This window comes from Budorcas taxicolor, chromosome 17, assembly GCF_023091745.1.
Source record: "Budorcas taxicolor isolate Tak-1 chromosome 17, Takin1.1, whole genome shotgun sequence".
Lineage (NCBI taxonomy): Eukaryota > Metazoa > Chordata > Mammalia > Artiodactyla > Bovidae > Budorcas > Budorcas taxicolor.
Window position 1 is genome coordinate 44,409,593 of NC_068926.1, and position 26,373 is coordinate 44,435,965.

Sequence of the window (26,373 nt, forward strand, 5' to 3'; positions counted from 1 at the left end):
TTCCCACGTGGCTCTTTTTATCAGACATTAAAATCTATTTCAGGAAGCCCCAGCAGACTTAACCATGTTCAGTAGGCTAGATTTTTATCACATATCCTGTATAAAACAGACTGGCAAGGGAAATGGCAAGCCTTCACTGTTGTCTCAGATAAATCATGCTTCCCATTCAGCAGGGGGTATGGAGATGGGTCTCCAGTTTCCTACCTGAAGCACATGGCCTTATGGATGGATGTAGAACATAAAATCAGGTTTCTGCCAGCCAGGAGAAGGACAGCAGAACTGTCAGCTAGGCAACAGTGTCCACCTACATCTTCCTTTTTGGTGAGGAAGCATCCAGTCACACCCTTCTTTCCACCCATCCATCTTTAAAAATACTCTATCCACCCCTCTTTTCATTCTTACACTATTTTAGTGCAAGTCTAGATCCTTGTTTCTAATCAGAGCTGGTAGTGGTTCTTCATGGCCTGGTGACCTCTAATTAAAATTATCCACACTCATCTCAAATGCTAATAAAGTAATGCTCCAAATTCTCCAAGCTAGGCTTCAACAGTACATGAACCATGAAATTCCAGATGTTCAAGCTGGTTTTAGAAAAGGCAGAGGAACCAGAAATCAAATTGCCAACATCCACTGGATCATTGAAAAAGCAAGAGAGTTCCAGAAAAACATCTATTTCTGCTTTATTGACTATGCCAAAGCCTTTGACTGTGTGGATCACAACAAACTATGGAAAATTCTTAAAGAGATGGGAATACCAGACCACCTGACCTGCCTCCTGAGAAATCTGTATGCAAGTCAAGAAGCAACAGAACTGGACATGGAACAATGGACTGGTTCCAAATTGGGAAAGGAGTACATCAAGGCTGTATATTTTCATGCTGCTTATTTAATTTATATACAGAGTACATCATGCAAAATGCCAGGCTGGATGAAGCACAAGCTGGAATCAAGATTTCTGGGAGAAATATCAATAACCTCAGATTTGCAGATGACACCACCCTTATGGCAGAAAGTGAAGAACTAAAGAGCCTCTTGATGAAAGTGAAAGAGGAGAGTGAAAAAGTTGGCTTAAAACTCAACATTCAAAAAACTAAGATTATGGAGTCCAGTCTCATCACTTCATGGCAAATAGGTGGGGAAACAGTGACAGACTTTATTCTGGGGGGCTTAAAAATCACTGCAGATGGTGAGTGCAGCCATAAAATTAAAAGACGCTTGTTCCTTTGGAGAAAAGCTGTGACAAACTTACATAGCATATTAAAAAGCAGAGATACTTACTTTGCCCACAAAGGTCCATTTAGTCAAAGTAGTCCAAACTACTGGTTTTTCCAGTAGTGATGTATGGATGTGAGAGTTGGACTATAAAGAAAGCTGAGTGCAGAAGAATTGATGCTTTTGAACCGTGTTGTTGGAGAAGACTCTTGAGAGTCGCTTGGACTACAAGGAGATCAAACCAGTCAATCCTAAAGGAAATCAGTCCTGAATATTCATTGCAAGGACTGATGCTGAAGCTGAAACTCCCAATATTTTGGCCACCTAATGCGAAGAACTGACTCATTGGAAAAGACTCTGATTCTGGGTAAGACTGAAGGCAGGAGGAGAAGGGGATGACAGGATGAGATGGTTGGATAGCATCACCGACTCGATAGACATGAGTTTGAACAAGCTCTGGGAGTTGGTGATGGACAGGGAAGCCTGCAGTGCTGCAGTTCATGGGGTTGCAAAGAGTCGGACATGTCTGAACTGATCTTCACCAAAAGAATATTTATTTAGACATGTGCAGAAGAGTCTGCGGTGGGTAAATTCTAAATTTATGAAAGATGACAGAGAAAACTTGGCAGCTAAGTAAAACAACTCAAGAGAAAAAATGATTTATGAACGAAAACTAACCATGGTACACTTGCATGATTTACCTGTGAATAGAAATTACATGGTTGTGAAGATGAAAAACCTGAAGACTGATTTAAACAAAAATATGAAATAGCTTGATTACGATGGTGCAGGTATGGGAAGAGTGTGTATATCATGGGGAATATTCAGGGACGAGGATGAAAGGAATTAAATCTCTACCCTACACACTGAGTAATTAGGAGAAAATCAAGTACAACAGAATAGGCTGTTATTTAGAAAACATGGAGGAAAATACCATAAGAAAGAGCTAAGAGACAAAACTTTTTTCCTCTGAGGAGAATGAAAAAAAGAGAGGCCAGGTGAACAGATGCTCTTTAAACATTAACTACCCCCTCCCCCCACCAAATTTGAAAAAAAACAAAATAGATAAAGATGAAGACACAGGTCTGAGTTCTTATTTCAAGGTTGAATAGAAGTGAGAATGGGTAAAGTTGACATATTAATAGATATACCAGAGTAACATGCTGACCAAGGTGAAGGACAGAGCAGGGCATTGAGAGAACACAGCAGAAAGTCAGCTGTGAAGAAGCAACATCACAGTGTCTTAATCCTCATACCAGATTTCTCTACATCCTAAATCTGAACCCTTATTTATTTGTGCAGAAACCTCCAAATTATAAATGTTCCCAAACATCAATTCCCACTTAGGACAGTATCTATCCCCATGCTCTGAGAAATGAAAATTTTAATTTTGCTCATTTTTTTCCTTGTACTTTTTTTTTTTTGGCTGCACTGAATCTTCATTGTGGCATTCAGTTGGATCACATAGTCTTAGATGCCCTGCAGTATGTGGGATCTTAGTTTCACAACTAGAAATCAAATCAGCATCCCCTGCATTGGAAGATTGATTCTTAACCACTGGGCAACCAGGGAAGTCCCTCCATGTGCTTTCCAAAGAAGCTATTATACAAAATTTTGAAATTCAAAGCTATATTTATTACCAGATCTCTATGCCTATTTTCATGTTTTGATTTGTTTCTGCAGGTGCCCAGGAGTTTGTGTACATTTACATTTGAGATTGTATTTGTATTCAGAACTGATATTGGAAATTAAGAAAAACCTCATGACATGGAATTTTTAAGGCAGTTTTATGCTATACTATGATCATGTCACTATTTATAACATATGAGTATTTTCATTTCTAGACGAAGTCTGGGAAATTGATGGTTGTGTGGAGTGGCATCAGGAAAATCAAGGCAAGCTGGGAAGTGTGGCAGAAGGCTATCCCTGTACTGCATTTGGAAAACTGTGTCTTATTACTGCAAATAATGCTTCTTCAAGACAGAGACTTCATAAATGTGTCACAAATGGGAAGAGTTTGAAATGTAATACAGGTTTCAGTAATAATTACGCTGGAAAGAATCCTAATGACTTTCATGCATTGAGGGAATCATCCTTCCTTTCCAGACATGAACAAGCTGTTATTGGCATAAAATATTGTGAAAATGATGAATCTGGAAAAACTGCCAACAGAAAGCCACTGCTTATTTGCCAACAAATGCATATGGGAGGGAAATTGTTTGAATGCAGTTCCTGTGGGAAGGCCTTCAGCAGCAAGTCGAACCTTCTGGTGCATCAGGAAACTCATGAAGAAGCAAAACCCTACAAGTGTGATGGATGTGGGAAAGACTTCAGCAACAAGTCCTACCTCGTTGCACATCAGAGAACTCACACAGGAGAGAAACTACATGAATGTAGTGATTGTCAGAAAACTTTTAGTTTCAATTCACAACTTGTTATACATCAGAGAATTCACACACAGGAGAATCCCTATGAATGCTGTGAATGTGGGAAAGTCTTCACTAGGAGGGACCAGCTTGTTTCCCACCAGAGAACTCATTCAGGACTGAAACCCTATGGATGTCATGAATGTGGGAAAGCTTTTGGTTTGAAATCACAACTCATTATACATCAAAGAATTCATACTGGAGAGAAACCCTATGAATGCAGTGATTGTCAGAAAGCCTTTAATACAAAGTCTAACCTCATGGTTCATCAGAGAACTCACACAGGAGAGAAACCTTATAGTTGTAGTGAATGTGGGAAAGCTTTTACTTTCAAGTCACAGCTCATTGTACATCAGGGAGCACACAGTGGCGTCAAACCCTATGGATGTAATCATTGTGGAAAAGCTTTCAGTTTGAAGTCACAACTCATTGTACATCAGAGAAGTCACACAGGAGTGAAGCCCTATGGATGCAATCAATGTGGGAAAGCTTTTAGGAGCAAGTCGTACCTCATTATACATCAGAGAACTCACACAGGAGAGAAACTCCATGAATGCTGTGAATGTGGGAGAGCCTTCAGTTTTAATTCACAACTTGTTATACATCAGAGAATTCACACAGGGGAGAATCCCTATGAATGCAGTGAGTGTGGGAAAGCCTTCAGTCGGAAATACCAGCTCATTTCACACCAGAGAACTCATGCAGGGGAAAAGCCCTATGAATGCAGTGATTGTGGGAAAACTTTTGGTTTGAAATCACAGCTCATGATACATCAGCGAACTCATACAGGAGAGAAGCCCTACGAATGCAGTGAATGTCAGAAAGCCTTTAATACAAAGTCAAACCTTATTGTACATCGGAGAACCCACACAGGAGAAAAACCATATGGTTGTAGTGAATGTGGGAAATCCTTTACTTTTAAATCACAGCTCATTGTACATCAGGGAGCACACACTGGGGTAAAACCCTATGGTTGTAATCAGTGTGGGAAAGCCTTCAGTTTGAAGTCACAGCTCATTGTACATCAGAGAAGTCACACAGGATTGAAACCCTATGGGTGCATTGAATGTGGGAAAGCTTTTAGGAGTAAGTCCTACCTCATCATACATACAAGGACTCACACAGGGGAGAAACCACATGAATGCAGTGAATGCGGGAAATCCTTCAGTTTTAACTCACAACTTATTGTACATCAGAGAATTCATACAGGAGAGAGTCCCTATGAATGCAGTGATTGTGGGAAAGCCTTTAATAGGAAAGACCAGCTCATCTCACATCAGCGAACTCATGCAGGGGAAAAACCTTATGGGTGTAGTGAGTGTGGGAAAGCCTTTAGTAGCAAGTCATATCTCATTATACATATGAGAACTCATTCAGGAGAGAAACCATATGAATGTCACAAATGTGGGAAAGCCTTCATTTGGAAGTCACTACTCATTGTACATGAGCGAACTCATGCAGGGGAAAACCCTTATAAATGCAGTCAGTGTGAGAAATCCTTCAGTGGGAAATTACGGCTCCTTGTACATCAGAGAATGCACACAAGAGAGAAGCCCTATGAATGCAATGAGTGTAAAAAAGCCTTCATTAGGAAGTCTCAGCTCATTGTACATCAGAGGACTCATTCAGGGGAGAAACCCTATGAATGCAGTGAGTGCGGAAAAACTTTCTCTCAGAAATCAATTCTCAGTGCACATCAGAGGACTCATACTGGAGAGAAACCCTGTAAATGTGCTGAATGTGGGAAAGCCTTTTGTTGGAAGTCACAACTCATTATGCATCAGAGAACTCATGCAGATGAGAAACATATTGGTGAGTTAAATATAAGAAACTTTCTCTCAAAAGTGAATTCACAGGAATTCCTCGAAAATTCATACAGGAGAGAAACTTTATAAATGGAATCATCTCATTGTACACCATGTATGTATGGCATGTGGAAAGGAATCCACAGAAAGCTGTTTTTCATACATACACACACAAATCAGTAAATGTACACAGGAACTGTATGAATTCAGTGAACCCTCTGAAAGTTCTTAGCAGGAAGTCGCACCATGTCTTTAAGTTTGTGCAGTTGAGGAACAATATGAATGAAGTGAATATCAGAAACTCGTTTCTTAACATGCTAACATCTGCAAAGAGTCAATTCCATAATGCAAATGAATATAGAATACAGTCCTTTGAAATTCATAATTTATTGGAATTAGGATTTTAATGAGAAAAAAATGTTAATTGAATGTATTGCAGGCATCATCAGAAGGTAATATGTTGGAGAAACCATGGTATAAAGTTAGGAAAATTCTTCACCTAGAAATGACAGGCTTCTAATAAAAAAGTAAAAATTTGAATGAGTGAAGATCTATGAATATTTTTTAAGCCTCTACAGGAAAATTTACTATTTTGATTCATCTGGAAAAAAATTTTCCTTTATAAATTTAGGGGAAATTATGCTTGTAAACTCTTAGGAAAAGCTTGTAAAAAACTATCCAACTATCAATGATAAACATTTTATAGAATATAAAGATTTTCTTACCTGAGTAAATGTAATAATCATGATAATAATAAGGATCACATCAGAAGCCCTACAGCAATGTTTAGGTGTTTTCTTCCTTTCTGTACTATAAAATATGTTTTATGGACTTTGGCATATTCTTATGGATGCCACATTTGATAAATTAACTAGATAACAATACTGTTTCTCAGGGATTTATACTCTGCATGGCAACATCTTTAAAATACAACTTGTTACTAGAATAATATGGCATATAATGCATTTCAGTACCTTAAAACCTTTACTATTGTTTTGTACCCTCTGTAAATGGACCTGAAAGCTCTCTCACTATATAATCAGTATAGCCCACGTTTCATGTGTTTGCATATCTGGAATCTGTCCTTCCCTTTTTGATTAGAATACCTTGATTTTCTTTAAGAGAATTGACAGTGTATGTAATGCATGCATGATCAGATCATCATTCAGGGTACCCTGCCAGGAGTTGGCTGAGATAGTCCAAAATTTAAATTTTTAATGGACTCCTTAGTACAGAAAATCAAACGTAGCTTTTGTTCTCAGGTAACATCTTGCTGCAAATATTAATTAGTTCCTTCTATATAGCTTACCCAGAATAGCTTTAGTTGTTGTCACTTCTTAATTCTAGTTCACTTCTCTCTTAATTTGAGCTATCTGGTATCCTCTCAGTACATTTAAATGATACCTTTAAGTGATGCTGCTGAAGCCTGCAAGTATAGCTGTAGATTCAGGGCAGTGAAAAGTCATTCTACCAGTGGCTTACTTACAAAATCAGTTTTTTTCATAACCTCACCAGTTACCTTTTATGTATTAGCATTAATCTGGAAAGAGCTACAACCCTGAAAATAAGTTTAGGGCTATCTTGGAGGAATATGAGGATTTAAAACTGCAGATACTTCTAAAGCACCCACTACTTTGTGCCCTTCAGTGGGGAATCCCATTGCTTACCCAAAGAAACTGTTTCTTCCAGGAAGGATATAGTTACTGATTTCTGAATCCCTAATCCTTATGCAGGGTCCAAAGTCAAGAAACTTGGAGTGAAGAATGATGACTCACAGAAGGGCAGAGAAAGCTTGCATAAGGAAAGAATTTCAGATATTTGCTATAGTCTATCCCCTAAACTTGGAAAATGTCATGAATATGTATTTTGTCATTGATGTTCCAAGGAAGATACATACACATAATAAAGAATAAACATACTCTGTGTCCCACTCTTCAAGGTTTATTAGATTTTAAAGGTGCTGTGTTGTGTGATGCACATTCACATTCAACCTCCTCCAGTAGAAGCCAGAGATGTCAGTGTAATGTTGGAGATGTAAATCAAGTACTGTGTGAAAGGATATTGCTGGATTGGGTTTGATCTTAAATGGAAAGTGTTCCAGGTGAATGAAACTGAGCAAAAATGAATAGATTTTTGTAAGCAAAAAAGAGTTAACAATTGAATCTCTGGCTTGAAAATCTACCTAATTCCTCTAACTCTGCCCTAGCTCCAGAAAAGAAAGATGTTCCTGAGACTTTCAGTAATAGTTAATATTTTTCAGGAACATTAAGGGAACGATAATTCTGATGTTTTACAGTGTTTCACAGGAATTAGATATTTGAGGGGAAAACGACAAAGTCATTTGTGAACATGTAATAGATTTTAAAATCCTAAATGGAATTATAGCAAAAACTCGATCCAATAATGGATAGTTTTTATTTCATTGTCATGACATTATTTAGTGTAGCAGAATGTTAGTAGTGAACCCAATATTTTATTACCTACAGGATCACTGTATTTTTCATAATGTTAATGTGCCCAGCTACATTTTTACATCCTCTTTGTAGTTAAGTAAAATCGTGCTAATTCTGAATAATGAAATGGAAATAGGAGTTACTGAGAAATAATGTGAAAGTTTTTCTGAAGAAAAACTTGTGAGGGAAGCCCCCTAGTGTCCTTTAATCTTTTCTTTTTAATATGCAGTATGCCAGATGTTGGGAGACTCAGCAGCCATCCTAGAAACTGAATTCCTCTTGAGGATGGAAGCCATCTGCTTGAGTGTAATAGAGAGAGAACAGTGATGTGGCTCTCTGGTAATGATGGAGCTGCTATACCAACCCTAGACTACCAAGTCTGGGCATCTTTTTACACAAAAGAGAGGTGAACTGTCTTGTCCAAGTCTTTTTTGTCGTTGGGAGGAGACTTTGTTCTGTTATATGCACCTGAATCTGATCCTAATTAAAACATATTAGGATGCTTTGAAGATTTAATATTAAAAAATGTTTTTGTAAAATTAATCACTACTGTAGGGGAGAGGGGAAGCCATGAGTATTATCTCAGTGTGCATAGATAAATCAGTTGATGGGCTATAATTCCCATAGATGATTTTAAATTATTATTAAATTAGAGATAGAAGTTAAATCCTTTGTAAGTAGTATGTTCCAAAAACAGAAATGTCATACTTGATGATAAAACAGTAATTTAAACAGTATACCTTTAAATTAAGAACATTTAAAGCATGCTCATCAATTTTATTGATCAATCTAATGGCAGTTCTAGTCAATATGTGAGAACAAAAAGTTGTAAGGAATTGGGGTTTCGGGTAGAAACAAAAATCCACTTGTGTGGAGTTGTCATTGTCTATTTAGAAAAACCAAAATGAACTATAGGTAAATACTTAAACTGCAGGCTTTAAGGCAAGATGTTTTGTACAGCTCTGAAAGCTGGCAGCTTGACTGTGAGCACAAGCAGACCTCTACATCTCTGTGCTCAGATTAATCTGCCCTTAAAATATCTGAAGGCAGTTTGCAAATCAACAAAAAGCTTCAACAAACCATAGTTGAAATGCAGATCAGATTCAGTCATCCTTACCCTATTTCCCAGTCTAAAAGTGGACACCCTTTTCTGGAAGTAAATATATATTCAGAGCAGAGTAAATATATATTCCCATTCTGCTGTTTTCCTCTATTTCTTTGCATTGATCACTGAGGAACACTTTTTTATCTCTTCTTGCTATTCTTTGGAACTCTGCATTCAGATGCTTATATCTTTCCTTTTCTCCTTGGCTTTTCACTACTCTTCACAGCTATTCGTAAGGCCTCCCAGGAAAGCCATTTTGCTTTTCGGCATTTCTTTTCCATGGGGATGGTCATGATCCTTGTCTCCTGTACAATGTCACGAACCTCAGTCATTAGTTCATCAGGCACTCTATCTATCAGATTAGTCCCTTTAATCTATTTCTCACTTCCACTGTATAATCATAAGGGATTTTATTTAGGTCATACCTGAGTGGTCTACTGGTTTTCCCTACTTTCTTCTATTTAAGTCTGAATTTTGCAATAAGGAGTTCATGATCAGAGCCACAGTCAGCTCCTGGTCTTGTTTTTGTTGACTGTATAGAGCTTCTCCATCTTTGGCTGCAAAGTATATAATCAGTCTGATTTCAGTGTTGACCATCTGATGATGTCCATGTGTAGAGTCTTCTCTTGTGTTGTTGGAAGAGGATGTTTGCTATCACCAGTGCATTTTCTTGGCAAAACTCTATTAGTCTTTGCCCTGCTTCATTCCATATTCCAAGGCCAAATTTGCCTGTGACTCCAGTGTTTCTTGACTTCTTACTTTTGCATTCCAGTCCCCTATAATGAAAAGGACATCTTTTTTGGGTGTTAGTTCTAAAAGGTCTTGTAGGTCTTCATAGAACTGTTCAACTTCAGCTTCTTCAGCATTACTGGTAGGGCATAGACCTAACAGAAGCAGAAGATATTAAGAAGAGGTGGCAAGAATACACAGAAGAACTGTACAAAAGGGATCTTCAAGAACAGGATAATCAGGATGGTGTGATCACTCACCTAGAGCCAGACATCCTGGAATGTGAAGACAAGTGGGCCTTAGAAAGCATCACTATGAACAAAGCTAGTGGACGTGATGGAATTCCAGTTGAGCTATTACAAATCCTGAAAGATGATGCTGTGAACGTACTGCACTCAATATGCCAGCAAATTTGGAAAACTCAGCAGTGGCCACAGGACTGGAAAAGGTCAGTTTTCATTCCAATCCCAAACAAAGGCAATGCCAAAGAATGCTCAAGTTCAGTTCAGTTCATTTCAGTTCAGTCACTCAGTCGTGTCGGACTCTGCAACCCCATGAATCGCGGCACGCCAGGCCTCCCTGTCTAGCACCAACTCCTGGAGTTCACTGAGACTCACGTCCATCCAGTCAGTGATGCCATCCAGCCATCTCATCCTCTTTCGTCCCCTTCTCCTCCTGCCCCCAATCCCTCCCAGCATCAGAGTCTTTTCCAATGAGTCAACTCTTCGCATGAGGTGGCCAAAGTACTGGAGTTTCAGCTTTAGCATCATTCTTTCCAATGAAATCCCAGGGCTGATCTCCTTAAGAATGGACTGGTTGGATCTCCTTGCAGTCCAAGGGACTCTCAAGAGTCTTCTCCAACACCACACTTCAAAAGCATCAATTCTTGGGCGCTCAGCCTTCTTCAAAGTCCACTCTCACATCCATACATGACCACAGGAAAAACCATAGCCTTGACTAGACGGACCTTAGTTGGCAAAGTTATGTCTCTGCTTTTGAATATGCTATCTAGGTTGGTCATAACTTTTCTTCCAAGGAGTAAGTGTCTTTTAATATCATGGCTGCAGTCACCATCTGCAGTGATTTTGGAGTCCTCCAAAAATAAAGTCTGACACTGTTTCCACTGTTTCCCCATCTATTTCCCATGAAGTGATGGGATAGGATGCCATGATCTTTGTTTTCTGAATGTTGAGCTTTAAGCCAACTTTTTCACTCTCCTCTTTCACTTTCATCAATAATGCTCAAACGACTGCACAACTGCACTCATCTCACATGCTAGTAAAGTAATGCTCAAAATTCTCCAAGCCAGGCTTCAGCAATATGTGAACCATAAACTTCCAGATGTTCAAGCTGGTTTTAGAAAAGGCAGAGGAACCAGAGATCAAATTGCCAACATCTGCTGGATCATCGAAAAAGCAAAAGAGTTCCAGAAAAACATCTATTTCTGCTTTATGGACTATGCCAAAGCCTTTGACTGTGTGGATCACAATAAACTGTGGAAAATTCTGAAAGAGATGGGACTACCAGACCACCTGACCTGCCTCTTGAGAAATCTGTATGCAGGTCAGGAAGCAACAGTTCAAACTGGACATGGAACAACAGACTGGTTCCAAATAGGAAAAGGAGTACGTCAAGGCTATATATTCTCACCCTGCTTATTTAACTTATATGCAGATTACATCATGAGAAATGCTGGGCTGGAAGAAGCACAAGCTGGAATCAAGATTGCTAGAAGAAATATCAATAACTTCAGATATGCAGATGACACCACCCTTATGACAGAAAGTGAAGAGGAACTAAAAAGCCTCTTGATGAAAGTGAAAGAAGAGTGAAAAAGTTGGCTTAAAACTCAACATTCAGAAAACAAAGACCATGGCATCTGGTCCCATCACTTCATGGGAAATAGATGGGGAAACAGTGGAAACAGCATCAGACTTTATTTTGGGGGGCTCCAAAACCACTGCAGATGGTGACTGTAGCCATGAAATTAAAAGACGCTTACTCCTTGGAAGGAAAGTTATGACCAACCTAGATAGCATATTCAAAAGCAGAGACATTTCTTTGCCAACAAAGGTCCATCTAGTCAAGGCTATGGTTTTTCCAGTGGTTATGTATGGATGTGAGAGTTGGACTGTGAAGAAAACTGAGCACCGAAGAATTTATGCATTTGAACTGTGGTATTGGAGAAGACTCTTGAGAGTCCCTTGGGCTGCATGGAGGTCCAACCAGTCCATCCTAAAGGAGATTAGTCTTCGGTGTTCATTGGAAGGACTGATGCTAAAGCTGAAACTCCAGTACTTTGGCCACCTCATGCGAAGAGTTGACTCATTGGAAAAGACCCTGATGATGGGAGGGATTAAGGGCAGGAGGAAAAGGGGACGACAGAAGATGAGATGGATGGATTGGATCACCGACTGGATGGACATGAGTTTGAGTAGACTCCAGGAGTTGGTGATGGACAGGGAGGTCTGGCGTGCTGTGATTCATGGGGTCGCAAAGAGTCGGACACAACTGAGCGACTGAACTGAACTGAACAAAGAGAAACCCAAGCTCAGATCATTTCACTGGTCATTGCTATCAAACATTTGATAGAAGTAATACCAATTCTATACAAACTCTTTCAGAAAATAGATGACAAATCTTAACTCATTTTATGAAGTTAGTATTACTCTGATTTTTTAATAAAAGATACTACAAATGTTCTTTATGAACACAGATGTAGAATCTTCAATATTAGTTAATTTACCCTGAAATAAGTAAAGGGTAATACAAGAAGATAAACGGGAGCTTATCTTGGGAATAGGAAACTGATTCAGTTTCAGAATTCAATCACTAATTCATACTTGAATAACTAAAGGAAATCACATGATCACATCAATAGGTGTAGTAAAAGCATCTGTTCAAGTTCCACAGCACCCATTAAAAAAACAAGCAAAAAAAAACACCTCAGCAGGACTTCCCTGGTGGTGCAGTAGATGAGAATCTGCCTGTTAGTGCAGGAGACACGGGTTTGATCCTTGATCCAGGAAGGTTCCACATGCTGCAGAGCAAATGAGCCTGTGCAGCACAACAATTGAGCCCATGCTGTAGAGCCTGTGAGCTGCAACTACTGAGCCCCCATGCTGCAACTACTGAAGCCCATGCTCCTAGAGCTTGTACTCCACAACAAGAGAAATCACTGCAATGAGAAGCCCTCACACCACAATGAAGAGTACCTCCACTCACTGCAACTAGAGAGAGGCTGCACAAAGCAACAAAGACTCAATGCATCCAAAACAAAAAGAAACCTCATGCGTAGTGTTACAAAACAAAAATCAGCAAATCAGGAATAAAAAGTCGCCTCCTCAAACTAATGAAGCACATCTGGAAAATGTGTATAGTTAATGTAAGGGTGAAAATGAATAGCTTCCCCTAAAATTGACAGCAAGTCAAGTGTATCCACTTTCACCACTCTGTTTCAACATTGTACTAGAAGACTTAGCTGACTGCATTAGGCAAGAAAGAGAAAAGGATAGAGATTAGAAAGAAAGAACAACAGCCATTCTGAAAGACAGCATGACTGTCATCACTGAAACTCCTAAAACTTTACCCAAAAACCAAAAACCCACCATAACAAGTCAATTTAGCAAGATAGCAAAATATAAAATCAACATTCAGTTGATGTATGGCAAAACCAATACAATATTGTAAAGTAATTAGCCTCTGATTAAAATAAATTTATATTAAAAATAGAAAATTTTTTTAAAAATACATAAAATCAACATTCAAAACTCAGTTCTGTTTTTACATACTTGGAATATACAATGGGAAGTTTGAGTTAAATGCACCACTATTTATGACAGGATCAGAAAACATGGAATAATTAAATGTAAGTCAAGTGAAATGCTGAGAACAGCAATGAAGAGGGGAGTAACAATGACCTAGATACTGAAAGGATGTTCCCTGTTAATGGATTGGAAGATTCAATGTTGTTAAAGTGTCAGTGTTCTTCACACGGATTTTTAGTTTCAATCCCTTTCCTATCAAATTCCCAGGAAGATCTGTGAAAACTGACAAGCATCCTGAAACATGTGAAATAGCAAAGGAACTAGCATACTCACAGTTTTGAATAGGAAAAACAGTTCAAAACATACACTATTTTATTTCCAGGCCTATCATAAAGTTACAGTAGCTATAACAGTATGGACTTCTGAAAGGACAGACATATCAACTAGTAAAACAGAAGAGAGTCCTGAATAAAACTACCCACTACATAGTGAACTGATTTTTGTCAAAATTACAAAAACAATTCATTGGAAAAAGGATAGTCTTTTAAAAAAAAAAGGGTGCTGAATCACTTGCACATCTATTTGAGAAAAATGTATATGTATCTTGGTCTATACTTATACCATATACAAAAACCAATTTTCTGAGGAGTATACTAGAGGTTGAGCTTCATCCAGCTAAAGGATTGATGGTGAGCATTTAATATATTTAATTTCACATCTAAGACTAAAATGAGGGTTGAGCAGATGGAAGAATACTATACAGAAATATTTTCTGGTAAAGTAAGAACATGAGTAAGCATAGAAAGAGGAAAGAGAGGGTTGGGGAAAATAAGATATTTCCATTAATAGGAAATCAAAGGATACCACTTTAATTCTTAGGCTGCTGATAATAAAAAGTGGAGAAACATGAGATTCAGAGCACTAGAAGATGATATAAAAGTAACTGGAACAAAAATATGAAGCCTAAATTACAAAGGAAATTACTTGAAAGAAAATAATGCAACACAGGGGAAAAAATAGTGAAGATTAATAGGTTGCACTGAAATAACAGGGGAGGGCAGGAGAGAAACCATTTATGATGGTAGAATTCCCATGATAAACAGAAGAAATGATGAAGTTGGAAGATTGTCTTTAGGCAGCAACTATAGTAAGGATTGTTTCAGGCAGAAATTAATGAATGCTAAAACTTGTAAACAAGAATGTTACGAGGAACAAATACTTGTCTCAAAATATTTTCCTCTCGGGTATTTCTTAATTACAAAAGTATTATTTTTAGATTGAGAAATTTCAGAAATTAGGAAATATTTTTAAGTAGATGATGGTTAAATACAATGTTTAAACATGTTTGAAGGAAAATGCATAACTTTATTAAGAAAAAGGTTGAAAACTAATTATCTAGCCTTCTATTTTAGGAAGCCACAAAAGAAAAGCAAACTCAGAGAACGTAGCAGGAAGGCAATAAGGAAGATCAGAAATTGATTAAACAGGAACCATACGTACAAGAGAGAAAGTACCACAGAAAGTTGATTATTTGATTAATTCACTTCTGATCAAGAAAAAGGAAAAAAAATACTTTGCCAGTAACCAGTATGAAAAGGGATATCACAACAAGATTTTACATGAAAGAAAATAAATGTATAAGAAGGTTATGTGATAGGCAAACATATTTGACAGTTTAGATGAAAAGGACAAATTCCTTAGAAATCCCAACTTATTAATAAAATGAGCAAAAGAAATAAAAAATTAGTACTAAATCTATTGAAGAAATTGAATCCAAAATCTAAAACCTTTCCACAAAGAGATTGAAGCCTAGCTGACTTCACTAGTGAATTATTCTGATTTAAAGAAGAAATAATTCTAGTTCTATAAAAATTTCCAGATAATAGAAAAAGTGAGAGAATGCTTCCTGACACTTTTTACAGGACCTGCATAACTTTGGTGCCAAAATCCAACAGACACATTAGGAAAAAAATGAAAATGTAGACATTTATTTCTCATGAACAGAGATGCAAAAATCCTAAAAAGTGAATTAGATGGAATCTAATGATATGTAAAACCTACATCATGATCAAGTATGGTTAAAAAACAAACAAAACCCACTGTGATCCAACAGTTACAGAATAAGAGAAAGAACAACTCAAGACGTGCAGAAGACAGCGGCCAATATTAAACAGGCACTTAGAGAAAAAGCTCTTAAAACTAGTAATACAGAGGTACTTCCTTAATCTGACAAAGCATATATATCTACAAAAGAAATCTATCATAGACACATCATGTTGCACACACCATGATTTCAAGTGAAATATTTAATGCTCTCTCCCTGCATACATTATTACCTCTTTAACACTGAATATTTTTGTCCTAACCCATACAATAAGTTTTTTAAAAAGAAGGTTGGAAAGAAAGAAAAACAAGTCATTCCTATACAATATGTTTATATACTTAGAAAATCCAAAAAAGTCTGCAAATAAAACTTACAGATTTAGGTGAATTTAGCAGAGTTGCTAGGTAGAATGTCAATACACAAAAGTCAACTGTATTTCTATATATTACAAAACAAGTAGATAATGGAACTAAAAGTATCATGGACAACAGCATCAAAAATATTAAATGACTAGAAATGAATCTAAAGACAGGTTTGAAATTAAACAAGTAAGATCTATTTTGTATTTGTGGATTGGAAGACTCAAGTTGCTTTCAAGCATTGCCCAAATTTATAAATTCAGTGCTATCTCACAGTCCTAGTAGATGCATTTTTGTCACAATTAACAAGCTGATTCTGAAATGCATGCGAAAATGCAAAGGGCGAAGCATAGCAAAGACAAAGAGGAGAAAAATTGAAGGGTACACACTGAACATTGACTTAGTGATTATTATAATAGTATAGTTTTGTATAAAGCTAGACAAACAGAGAAATTGAACAACAGACCAGAGAACCCATTAGCAGACCCCCACATGTGCCATCATCTGATTTCAGACAGAAAGTGACACTGCAGTGTAGTGGTGGAAACACTATGCAATAAGTCATGTAGGCCAATTGGATATCCTCTGGAGTGAACTGACGCCGCCCACCCCCCCATACCTTACACCATAAGTTAAAATTTCTAGCTGAATTGTACACCTAAATGTGAAGGGGGAAATTAGACCTTCTAGAAGCTTATGGGGTGGGGGGGAGGGGGGGGGTGGGTGGGGTGGGAAACTTGTAGCTTTTGAAAAGGCAGGTCAAGTGCAAAAACAGGAAAAGGTAATGTTTGGTGACTTAAATCAAGGGTGGTTACCGTGGAGGGTTAGTGACTGGACAGGGCATGAGAGAGCCTTCAAGCATGCTGTAAGTGGTGAGGACACAGTACCTGCACATGAAGAAATCAGAGGTAAGCCCTAAAGATTCATGCACTTTCATATAAATTGTAAAGATAGAGAATCAAAACATCAAGAACATTCACAATGTGCTTTCATTTCCTTGGACTTGTATGTCTGTTCAACTTTTTGCATGTAATATTATGTTAATCTAAAATGCTTTTGGTTAAATATCTAGGCTTTTTTTAAACAACAAAAATAGATAAACAGATTGATTTTTTCGTGCTCTGCACAGAGTAGGGAATCAGCAACTCCTGAGAAGATGAGTTCTTCAAACGCAGGGACACTCATTCGTCTGTGATGTCAGTGTCCAGAGTGGACCTGGAGCATGACCAGCATCAGGAAAGTGGGCTGAGTGATGAGGATGCAGGTTACACCAGGACTCCCCTCCTCCTCTCCCACCCTCCAGTTCAGGGTGCTGCCAGGTGACAGGACAACCACACACCTCAAACCCACCCTCTTCCAGTTCTGTGACTGTAGACCAGTGACTTAACCTTCTGATGGGTACCTTGTCATTTGGAAATGAGGCAAAATACCCACCTCACAGAGTCACATATGCTCAGTAAACAGTCCCTGGGCTCCAAGACCCTGTCCCCACCTCATCCCTGACCGAACACCAGCAGGAGAGAAGGGTTGCAGTAGGTGAAGTGGGTCTTATTTGGGCACAGCACCACTGCCCAGCCACCTCTGAGCATGAAGCAAAAGCAAAAATCAGTAGTACTCATCTCGTCTTTAAATTTTTTGTGTTCATTGTGAATTCTCTGGCAAAAAAAAAAAAAAAAGTGTTTTTTAAATGCAAATCAAAACCACAATGAGGAACCATTTCATGCCAGTCAGAATGGCTGCTATCCAAAAGTCTACAAGCAATAAATGCTGGAGAGGGTGTGGAGAAAAGGGAACCCTCTTACACTGTTGGTGGGAATGCAAACTAGTATAGCCACTATGGAGAACAGTGTGGAGATTCCTTAAAAAAAACTGGAAATAGAACTGCCATATGACCCAGCAATCCCACTGCTGGGCATACACACCGAAGAAACCAGAATGCAAAGAGACACGTGTACCCCAATGTTCATCGCAGCACTGTTTATAATAGCCGGGACATGGAAGCTACCTAGATGTCCATCGGCAGACGAATAGAAAAGAAAACTGTGGTACATATACACAATGGAGTATTACTCAGCCATTAAAAATAATACATTTGAATCACTTCTAATGAGGTGGATGAAACTGGAGCCTATTATACAGAGTGAAGTAACCCAGAAAGAAAAACAGCAGTACAGTATACTAACGCATATATATGGAATTTAGAAAGCTGGTAATGATAATCTTGTATGCGAGACAGCAAAAGAGACACAGATGTATAGAACAGACTTTTGGACTCTGTGGGAGAGGCCGAAGGTGGGATGATTTGGGAGAATGGCATTGAAACATGTATAATATCATATGTGAAATGAATCGCCAGTCCAGGTTCAATGCATAATACAGGATGCTTGGGGCTGGTGCCCTGGGATGACCCAGAGGGATGGCATGGGGAGGGAGGTTCAGGATGGGGAACACGTGTACACCCATGGTGGATTCATGTTGATGTATGGCAAAACCAAAACAATATTGTAAGGTAATTAGCCTCTAATTAAAATAAATAAATTTATATTTTTTAAAAATAAAAATACTGTGTTAAAATACTATTTATCTTGATGACTGAGTTGTTTGGTTCCTCACTTGCCTCCCCCTGGTGCAGGCCTTATTTGGACAGTAAAGTTCTCCAGCCTGGGCCTTACAGATCCAGACTCAGGGAGTGTCGGGCACCCACATGCTGGTCATGACCCTGAGTGGTGATGCTGGCACCCGGGGTGATGAAGGAGATGTGCTACAGAGGACCTGCACAGGACCCAGAGGAGGGGGCTGTACAGCTTTGTTCCCTTGAAAGACCTGTAACTGGAATGCAACTCATCTGAGCTTGAAGGAGAACAGGGTCTAATCCTCTAGCAGGGCTGGCAGCCTCAACTGCCTCTGGGTCAGTGTGTGCGGAGGGTCTTCCTGTTCCCTGCCCCCATCTACCACTCTGCCTTCTTCCAAGAAGGAAGGGCAGCTGAGTCACTCTTTGAAGCTCTTGCTTACACTTCCTCTGTCCTTCACAGCGTTCTACCTGGGATGTAAAGTATCCCCTCTTTTTCTGTCCAGCATTGCTTTCCCAAGGTGTTCCCCAGACGGCCTGCTCCCTGGAATTCTGTGAACCCAAGGAGGGGCCAAAGAACTGGTCTCCAACAGCTGCAAGCACCCAATATGCAGACAGACATTCAACAAATCTGATACCTCCACCCCACCCCCCAGAGGTACTTACCCTGGGGGCTTCAAGAAGGCATCCTGGGGCAGTGAGGGTGGGGCAGGAACTCCCTCAGGGAGACCCTGGGGATGAAGGTAATTCCCTGGAGAGGGGTTTAGGGTGAAATGGGGGTGCTTAAGAGGCCCTATCCAGATGAGCTTTAAGTCTTTTGTGCATCAGGGATTTTTTTTAATGTGTTCAGGTAATCATTATGGGGGAAAGTACATTAATGGCCAGAAATTTTCTGTACGGAAGTCATAAAGGAGAAGTTACCATACCAAATTTTGAATGTGTTAAAAATGAAGAATGTAGGTAAGAAACAAAATGATGAAAAAGAAGATAGCACATGAAGAGTTATTGATTCATTTAATGATCTCAGTCCAGTTGAGGTAGGAGATAGATGGGCTCCAGGTTAGACATTTACAACTGGCCTCCTGTTTGCCTGTCGTGGGGCAGGAAGAAGTGGGCTTCAGGTTGGATACTTATAACTGTTAGCATTTTCTGAGACGAGATGGGTGGGCTCCAGTTGAATTTACAATCAGCCTCCTGCTTGCCCTCCAAAATGGAAGTAACAAGAGAAACAGGGTAAATAGCCAGTCTTTGTCTCTTGTAAACACCTCAAGGTAATAGTCATGGCAACAGTCAAGGTAATAACCATGGCAAGGACAAAGAGGTGCAAAACCGTGTTTTGAGTAAAGGATTAAGGAATCTGCACACACACCCCCAACTCTTTTTTGGGACAAGGGAGACACTACACATAGGCAGAAAAGCTCCTTGGGGTCAAAAGTCAGGGGATAATTCCAGGCCATAATGAGTCTTGCTCCTCCCAGAAAATTTCACTTCGAGATCCATCTTGGCTGACAGGTGTGTGTGCACGTGAGGGGAGGGTCCTGAGACAAATTAACTGGAGCGAGGGGGGACAAAGCAAGATGACTGGCCTGAAAGAAGACAAAAACCGGGAAAAGTGCCCCCTTATGAGGGATTTGAGGTGAGGTGAAGGTGAGGTGAAGTCGCTCAGTCGTGTCTGACTTTTTGCGACCCCGTGGACTATAACCTACTAGGCTTCTCCATCCATGGGATTCTCCAGGCAAGAATACTGGAGTGGATTGCCATTTCCTTCTCCAGGAGATCTTCCCGACCCAGGGATCGAACCCGGGTCTCCCGTATTGGAGGCAGACGCTTTAACCTCTGAGCCACCAGGGAAGCCCAACTTCCCAAATTCAAGATTCTCTCTCTGAGCTCACCCGTGTACCTTTCCACGTGTATTTTTCTTTTCAGTAAACTTTCTACTTTGCAATTTAACTTCTGCCTTCTTGTCTGAATTCATTCTTGACTAGTCAGGCAAGGACTAGGGACTCTGACCCTAACTGCTGCAGCCCAGTGGTTAGGACTCCTGGTCCAGAAAACTAAGATCTTGCTTCCAGCCACTGCTTGTTGCAAGCAGCTGCTTACTGCTGGATGCATCTGAAATCACAATGAGGAAAGGCCTGTTTTTACAAATAATAAACTTCACCAAAGAGAAGAGAAGGTACAGAGAGGGTCAAAGTCACAGAGCTATTAAACAGTTGAACTGGGAGTCCACACCAGGTACCCTGGGTCCAGAAGAGAACAGGAAACCTGGAAACAGCAGGTCAGTATGCTTTAGAATGCATTATGTGGTGATGACTGCATTTCAGACTAGACAGCATGGAAGAAGGGAGGCAGCATCTGTTTACAGTGGGTGTTGGATACTTAAATTTTGGCCTACCTTTTGTTGGAAGGTTAGACCTCCATCAAAAATGAAGTTTATGAAGAGTTTGCCCCGATTTAGAATACTTAAAATTATTATGTGCTTAAGTTAAGAATGTAAGCTTTTGAATCTGACAGGTACAGAAGCCACTTACTAGTGGAAAGTTTTAAAATTCACTAGATCTATTCCCTTATTAGTAACAAGGAAACGTAACACTCACTCAGAGGACGCTAGCCGCTGCTGCTAAGTCGCTTCAGTCATGTCCGACTCTGTGCGACCCCACAGACAACAGCCTACTAGGCTCCCCCGTCCCTGGGATTCTCCAGGCAAGAACACTGGAGTGGGTTGCCATGTCCTTCTCCAATGCATGCAAGTGAAAAGCAAAAGTGAAGTCGCTCAGTTGTGCCCGACTCTTAGCGACCCCATGGACTGCAGCCTACCAGGCTCCCCCATCAATGGAATTTTCCAAGCAAGAGAACTGGAGTGGGGTGCCATTGCCTTCTCCCAGAGGAGGCTTGGGAGGCTCAAATAAGACGTTTGTAAAGAGTAACTTTTTACCTGGCAGCCGAAAATAGTCATTGATTTTATAGCAACAAATTAGAATCATGGCATTTGTTAAATTAAATTTAATTTTATAATATGGGTACTTGGATATTTGGGGTTCCATTAAGGTTTTAACTTCACTGGTGCTTAATGGGTGAGAGCAACCAGAAAAGTTGTCACTGAACTCCCAGCTGGCCCTGGAGAAAGGGCCTGAGATAGCATTCCACAGCGGCAGGGTTTCCCACAGCAAACCTCTCATTTCCTCTCTGTTCACCCACATCCCCTGTGTATACTGAGTCAGTGTGGGGGAGAGGGTGTGTGCTTCCTCCAACCCCATGGTCTATGGTTTGTTTTTTTCGCTTCTTGAACCTTAAAACAAGAAAAACCGATTATCTTTTTATAAAAATTAGAAAACGTAGATAAGCAAAAAAAAAAAAAAAAAGAAAGAAAATTTAAAAGCCAAATAAAAATGACAAATAAAAACAAAATAACAATGTGGTATATTTCATTTTATGTCTTATCTTTTCAAATGGACTCTGTACCACTCACCCTGTTTTTGTAACAGGCTGTTTTCATGGTACAATGTATTACAAGTTGAGTCAGGAAGCATCTTCCTGGGCACAACTACTAATTATCTTCCAGGAGCTCATCCTCTTTCTGCAGTGTGATCTACTTAGCAAATCTCCCACCAGATCTTTGGATTGTTTCCAGATTGTTCTGTAAACAGACACTGAAATGTTTCTCTTTTGCCCAAAGTGTTGCATAAGCTTAGGCATGAGCTTTGACCTCAAGAGAATTTTTACCTAGACCATCATTTAAAAACCAATGTGAAGGGGCTTCCCTGGTGGCTCAATGGTTAAGAATCCTCCTACCAGTGCAGGAAAGGTGGGTTCAATCCCTGATCAGGGAAGAGCCTACATGCCATGAAGCAGCTAAGCCCTTGTGCCTCAGCTGAGCACTGAGCCCACGCTCTGGAGTTCCCAGAGCCCTAACTACTGAAGCCCCTGCACCTAGAGCATGTGCTCTGCAGCAAGAGAAATCACTGCAATGAGAAGCCAGGGAACTGCACCTAGAGACTAGTGCCACACACACCTGCCCCCCTACCCCGCAGCCCCAGCCTTTCCCTCCTCTCCCACTAAAGAAAGGCCCCAGCATCAAGACAGACACACACAGAGACAAAAATGAATGTATATATAGGGCTTTCCCAAGTGGCTCAGATGGTAAAGAATCCGTCTGCAATGCAGGAGACCTGGGTTTGATTCATGATTGGGGAAGATCCTCTGCAGAAGGGAATGGCAACCCACTCCAATATTCTTGCCTGGAGAATCCCATGGACAGAGGAGCCTGACAGGCTACAGTCCATGGGGTCACAAAGAGTCCCTGAGCAACTAACACTCCTCCTGGTTTCATCTCTAGGGCACCTTCCACTTGCTGTGCAAAACTCACAGGACTGTAACCTGCACAGGGGAGACCTCAGAATTGTCCAAGCAGGTGACGGCAGTTCTGTGGTTTCCCCTGCATGTGAAGCAGGGACTTGGAGAACTCAGGTCCCCAGGCCCCCACCATCACAAAGGCTTCTCCACCCCGCGGAGCTGAGCACCCAGGATCCCACGGGGGTGAGATCCACGGGGGCGGCTGCTGCGACCGGAGCTCCTTGAAGGCACTCCCTCCCGCACAGTGCAGCGGGTGCGCATCTACCCAGGCACAAGAGAGATCAGAGTGTCTGCCCCACAGGCTGCCACCCCAGCAGGGCTTCGGCTCTACAGAGCTCCAGGGCAGTGTTGTGGGGTCAGTCCAGGATTACAGCTTCCTCCCTCTGCAGGGTGGGGATCATGGGACCCTCTTCTCCACCCCAGCCCATGACTCTCAGGCTCCCTTGCTTTTGAGGCCCAAGGATACGCAGACCCAGGCTGGATGGCGCCACCAACTCACCGCCAACCTCTCAGTTCTCTGGCAGCCCTCCTGAATTCCACGCAGGTTCCCTGGAGAACTTCTCGGCTCACCAAGAACCACCAGAACCCCCTGAACCCAAGGGGGCCCCCAAAGCCCCCGGATTTAGGGGTCACAGGCCAGCGTTGTCCAGCCGAGCTGACACACTGATTGACTGAGGCCTCGATACTTTGTAGTGACTGCACCTCCCCAACTCCTCTCCGGAGGTGCAACGGGAGCACCCACAGAGCATGGAGGGGTGGGGGGTGGGGGGCATAGCAAGTTCCAGGGCAGGTTCCTGACAGTGAAGGCCTTCCTCAGAGAAGAGGGTATTGCACTGCCCCACCCTCTGTGCCTGTCCTGGGACAAGGCCAGACTTCTCCTCCCAATAGATGTGAGTGAGGTGCGGGCAGCCTCTGGCCTTTCTGAGTCTGGGGCTTGCACAGAGGCACGTGAGCTGCAGAAGAGCCTCCTGGCTGTGGGGTGCCTTCCCCTGGATTGCAATTGATTGTGCTTGCCCAACAAATGTTCTGTTAAAGTTTAATGTTCTGAGCCACGCCGCCACTCCATTTACTTAACTATCCTGGACACCTTCCCTTCTCAAACTGGGCCCACATTTCACTGCCTGAGGGCACTAATCCACGCATCAGGACCCTGATGATCGACACTCAAATCCTTTCTAATGGCTCTGTTTTATCAGAAGCGTCCTGTGGGCATCTCTGCCCTCTGCTCCTCACTTGATCGTTTTGCCCCAGAATTGAGGAATTTCCCTGGAGATGGAAGCAGCAGTGTCAAGCGCACAGGCCCTGGGGCTGAGTGGGCTGCAGCTCCCAGCACCCCTAACCCCCTTTGGTGAGGACTTTGACACCCAGGACTGTCTCCTCCGGGAATGGGCCCTTGACCCTAGCCTCCCCATCGTATTGGTCAACAGAGGTGATACAGTGGGAAACTAAGCCAGGTTTGCGCCCTCAGGGCTCACAGGATAGTGGGAGAGGCAGAGGAATAACGGGGCACTTCCAGGTAATTGTTGGAAGGTGAGGTGAAGTAGGGAGCTGCTGAGAACCTAAGACCCCTTTAGAGACCCTGGCAACTTTCCCCAGAGGGGTCATCTAAGCTAAGACCACCTTACTCTGCCCCCACAGCCCAAGGGTCCCCAGGCTTACTCCTTCCCCCTACCCCCCCACCCCATCCCCCGGCAGCCCCATCCCATCCCATCTTCATCCCCAGAACCTCAAGGCCGAGCGTCAGGAGTGACAGACGTGCCACTCAGATGGCCACTCACCTTCTAGGGTCCCTAAAACTCAGACCTTTCAGTTTTAAAGTGTTTCTTTGTTTTGAAAAGATAGAAAATTTACACAAAGTTGAAAATGGAAAACAAAGATCTTTTTGTCTTTGAATCATTTGAGAATAAGTTAATGACCAGATACCACATCATCCCTTCACTCTGGGTGAGAGGAGGGAGATAACACCTGAACCAGCAGGAGGGTGGAGACCTGGAGCTCAGCCAGGAGGCCCTGCCCCTCAGGGGCGTGGCCAGGAGGAGTGACAGGAGCACATGCACTGGAAAAGGTTGTGGCCTTTACAGGGACCATTTGGGTTTGGTGGGGACAGAGAAGGGTGACACAATGACTGCAGTCTAGGCACCTTGTTATCTGAGGAACAACAGGCCTCCCTGCGTTAATAGCACTAAGACCGTTATTCCCAGTGAATTCTCAACAAACAGCCCTGCTGAGCTGAGAAAACAGAGGCTTGGTATGTCGGCTGGCTGCTCAGGGCCATGAGGTCAGAGCTGAGGACCCTCCGGAGCGTGGACTGCTTGCCTTGCCCTCTGAGCTTCCTGAGGCTTGATCTGCCCTGAAGTGGAGGGAGAGGGCTGGGTGAAGCTCCTCCCTTCCCAGTTAGGAGACAGTGAACAGGGCAGATGTAATCAATGGGGATCCTGCTGATTTCAAATAAAGACTTGGGTTTTCTTTCATATTGTAGGGAATTTTGAGACTTCCCTTATATAGATCCCAGGTTCAACAAAGGGACAAAAAACCAAAGATACATATGGCACAGTGCTAAGTGAAAACAATAATTTTTTTCTCTACTATCCAACAAATTTGTGAAGAGTGACTTTCTACCCTCTGACATTGCTAGTGAGGGAGGATTGGACGTCAGTTCCCTTGGGAGAGGGATTGAGAGGCACTCTAGTTGGAAAACCCTGGCAGGGCCCCGGGGAGCTTCAGATTCCAGATGGGGTTCCAGGCCCGCCCTGGTCATCTCAGGCCCTCCACAACCACTCTCAGATCAGGCTGGCCCCAGTGGTTGGTGGCCTGGGACACCTGCCCCATTACCAGGGCAATGGAGTAGCTGAAGCATCCACTGGCTCCTCCAGGATCTCCTGGGCTAGGTAGCCAGGGCGGGAGGCATTAGGAGTAAGCCTGGCTATCACTACAGGGCGCCTCCACCACAGTTTTGTTCCCCAGGTCAGGCAGAGGACCATCTGCACAGAATCGAGCCAGAAAGGGAACAAGATGACACCTCAACGGTGCATGGATAATATGGGGGGCGAGGAACTTGGTTCCCAGCGCTGACCTTCCCAGCCTGCCAGCCTTGGCCTGGGATGCTAGTGACGGATGAATAGACTTCCAACACCTAACAACCTGCTCCTGCCCCCTCATCTCCTACCTTCTGCACCTCTCTCTCAAACACACACAGGAACTGACCAGATATGTTGGGATGCCCATATGGAGTTACAGCTGTGGCCTGGGAGGCCTGGCCAGGGCTGCCCTGTGTTACCTTCGGGGGCCTCTTGTCAAATGACCAGAGGTGTCGGAAGTGAGGGCTGACCTTGTGTCTGAAATGGGCCCCCACTCTCAGCTTTCCAGAGGCTGGGGCCCCAGAATGTCAGGCCACAATATGAGAACAGGTCACTGCATTGAGCACCTCTGGTCACGTGAGTAGGATAGCCAGCTGGCTCTAGAATGTGGCTGCTGGGTTACCACATTTCAAG

At 41.9% G+C, this 26,373-nt stretch overlaps 1 protein-coding gene across 1 annotated transcript in view; it reads left to right on the top strand.

Annotated features, from left to right (window-relative positions):
- ZNF268 (zinc finger protein 268) overlaps positions 1-23,557 on the top strand; it is a 33,966-nt gene extending 10,409 nt beyond the window's left edge. Inside the window, exons 5-6 of the mRNA XM_052654451.1 lie at positions 3,063-5,450; positions 23,427-23,557. Of these exons, the coding sequence (XP_052510411.1) occupies positions 3,063-5,450; positions 23,427-23,557 (2,519 nt within the window). The remainder of the gene's footprint in view (positions 1-3,062; positions 5,451-23,426) is intronic.
- Positions 23,558-26,373: the final 2,816 nt, after the last annotated feature.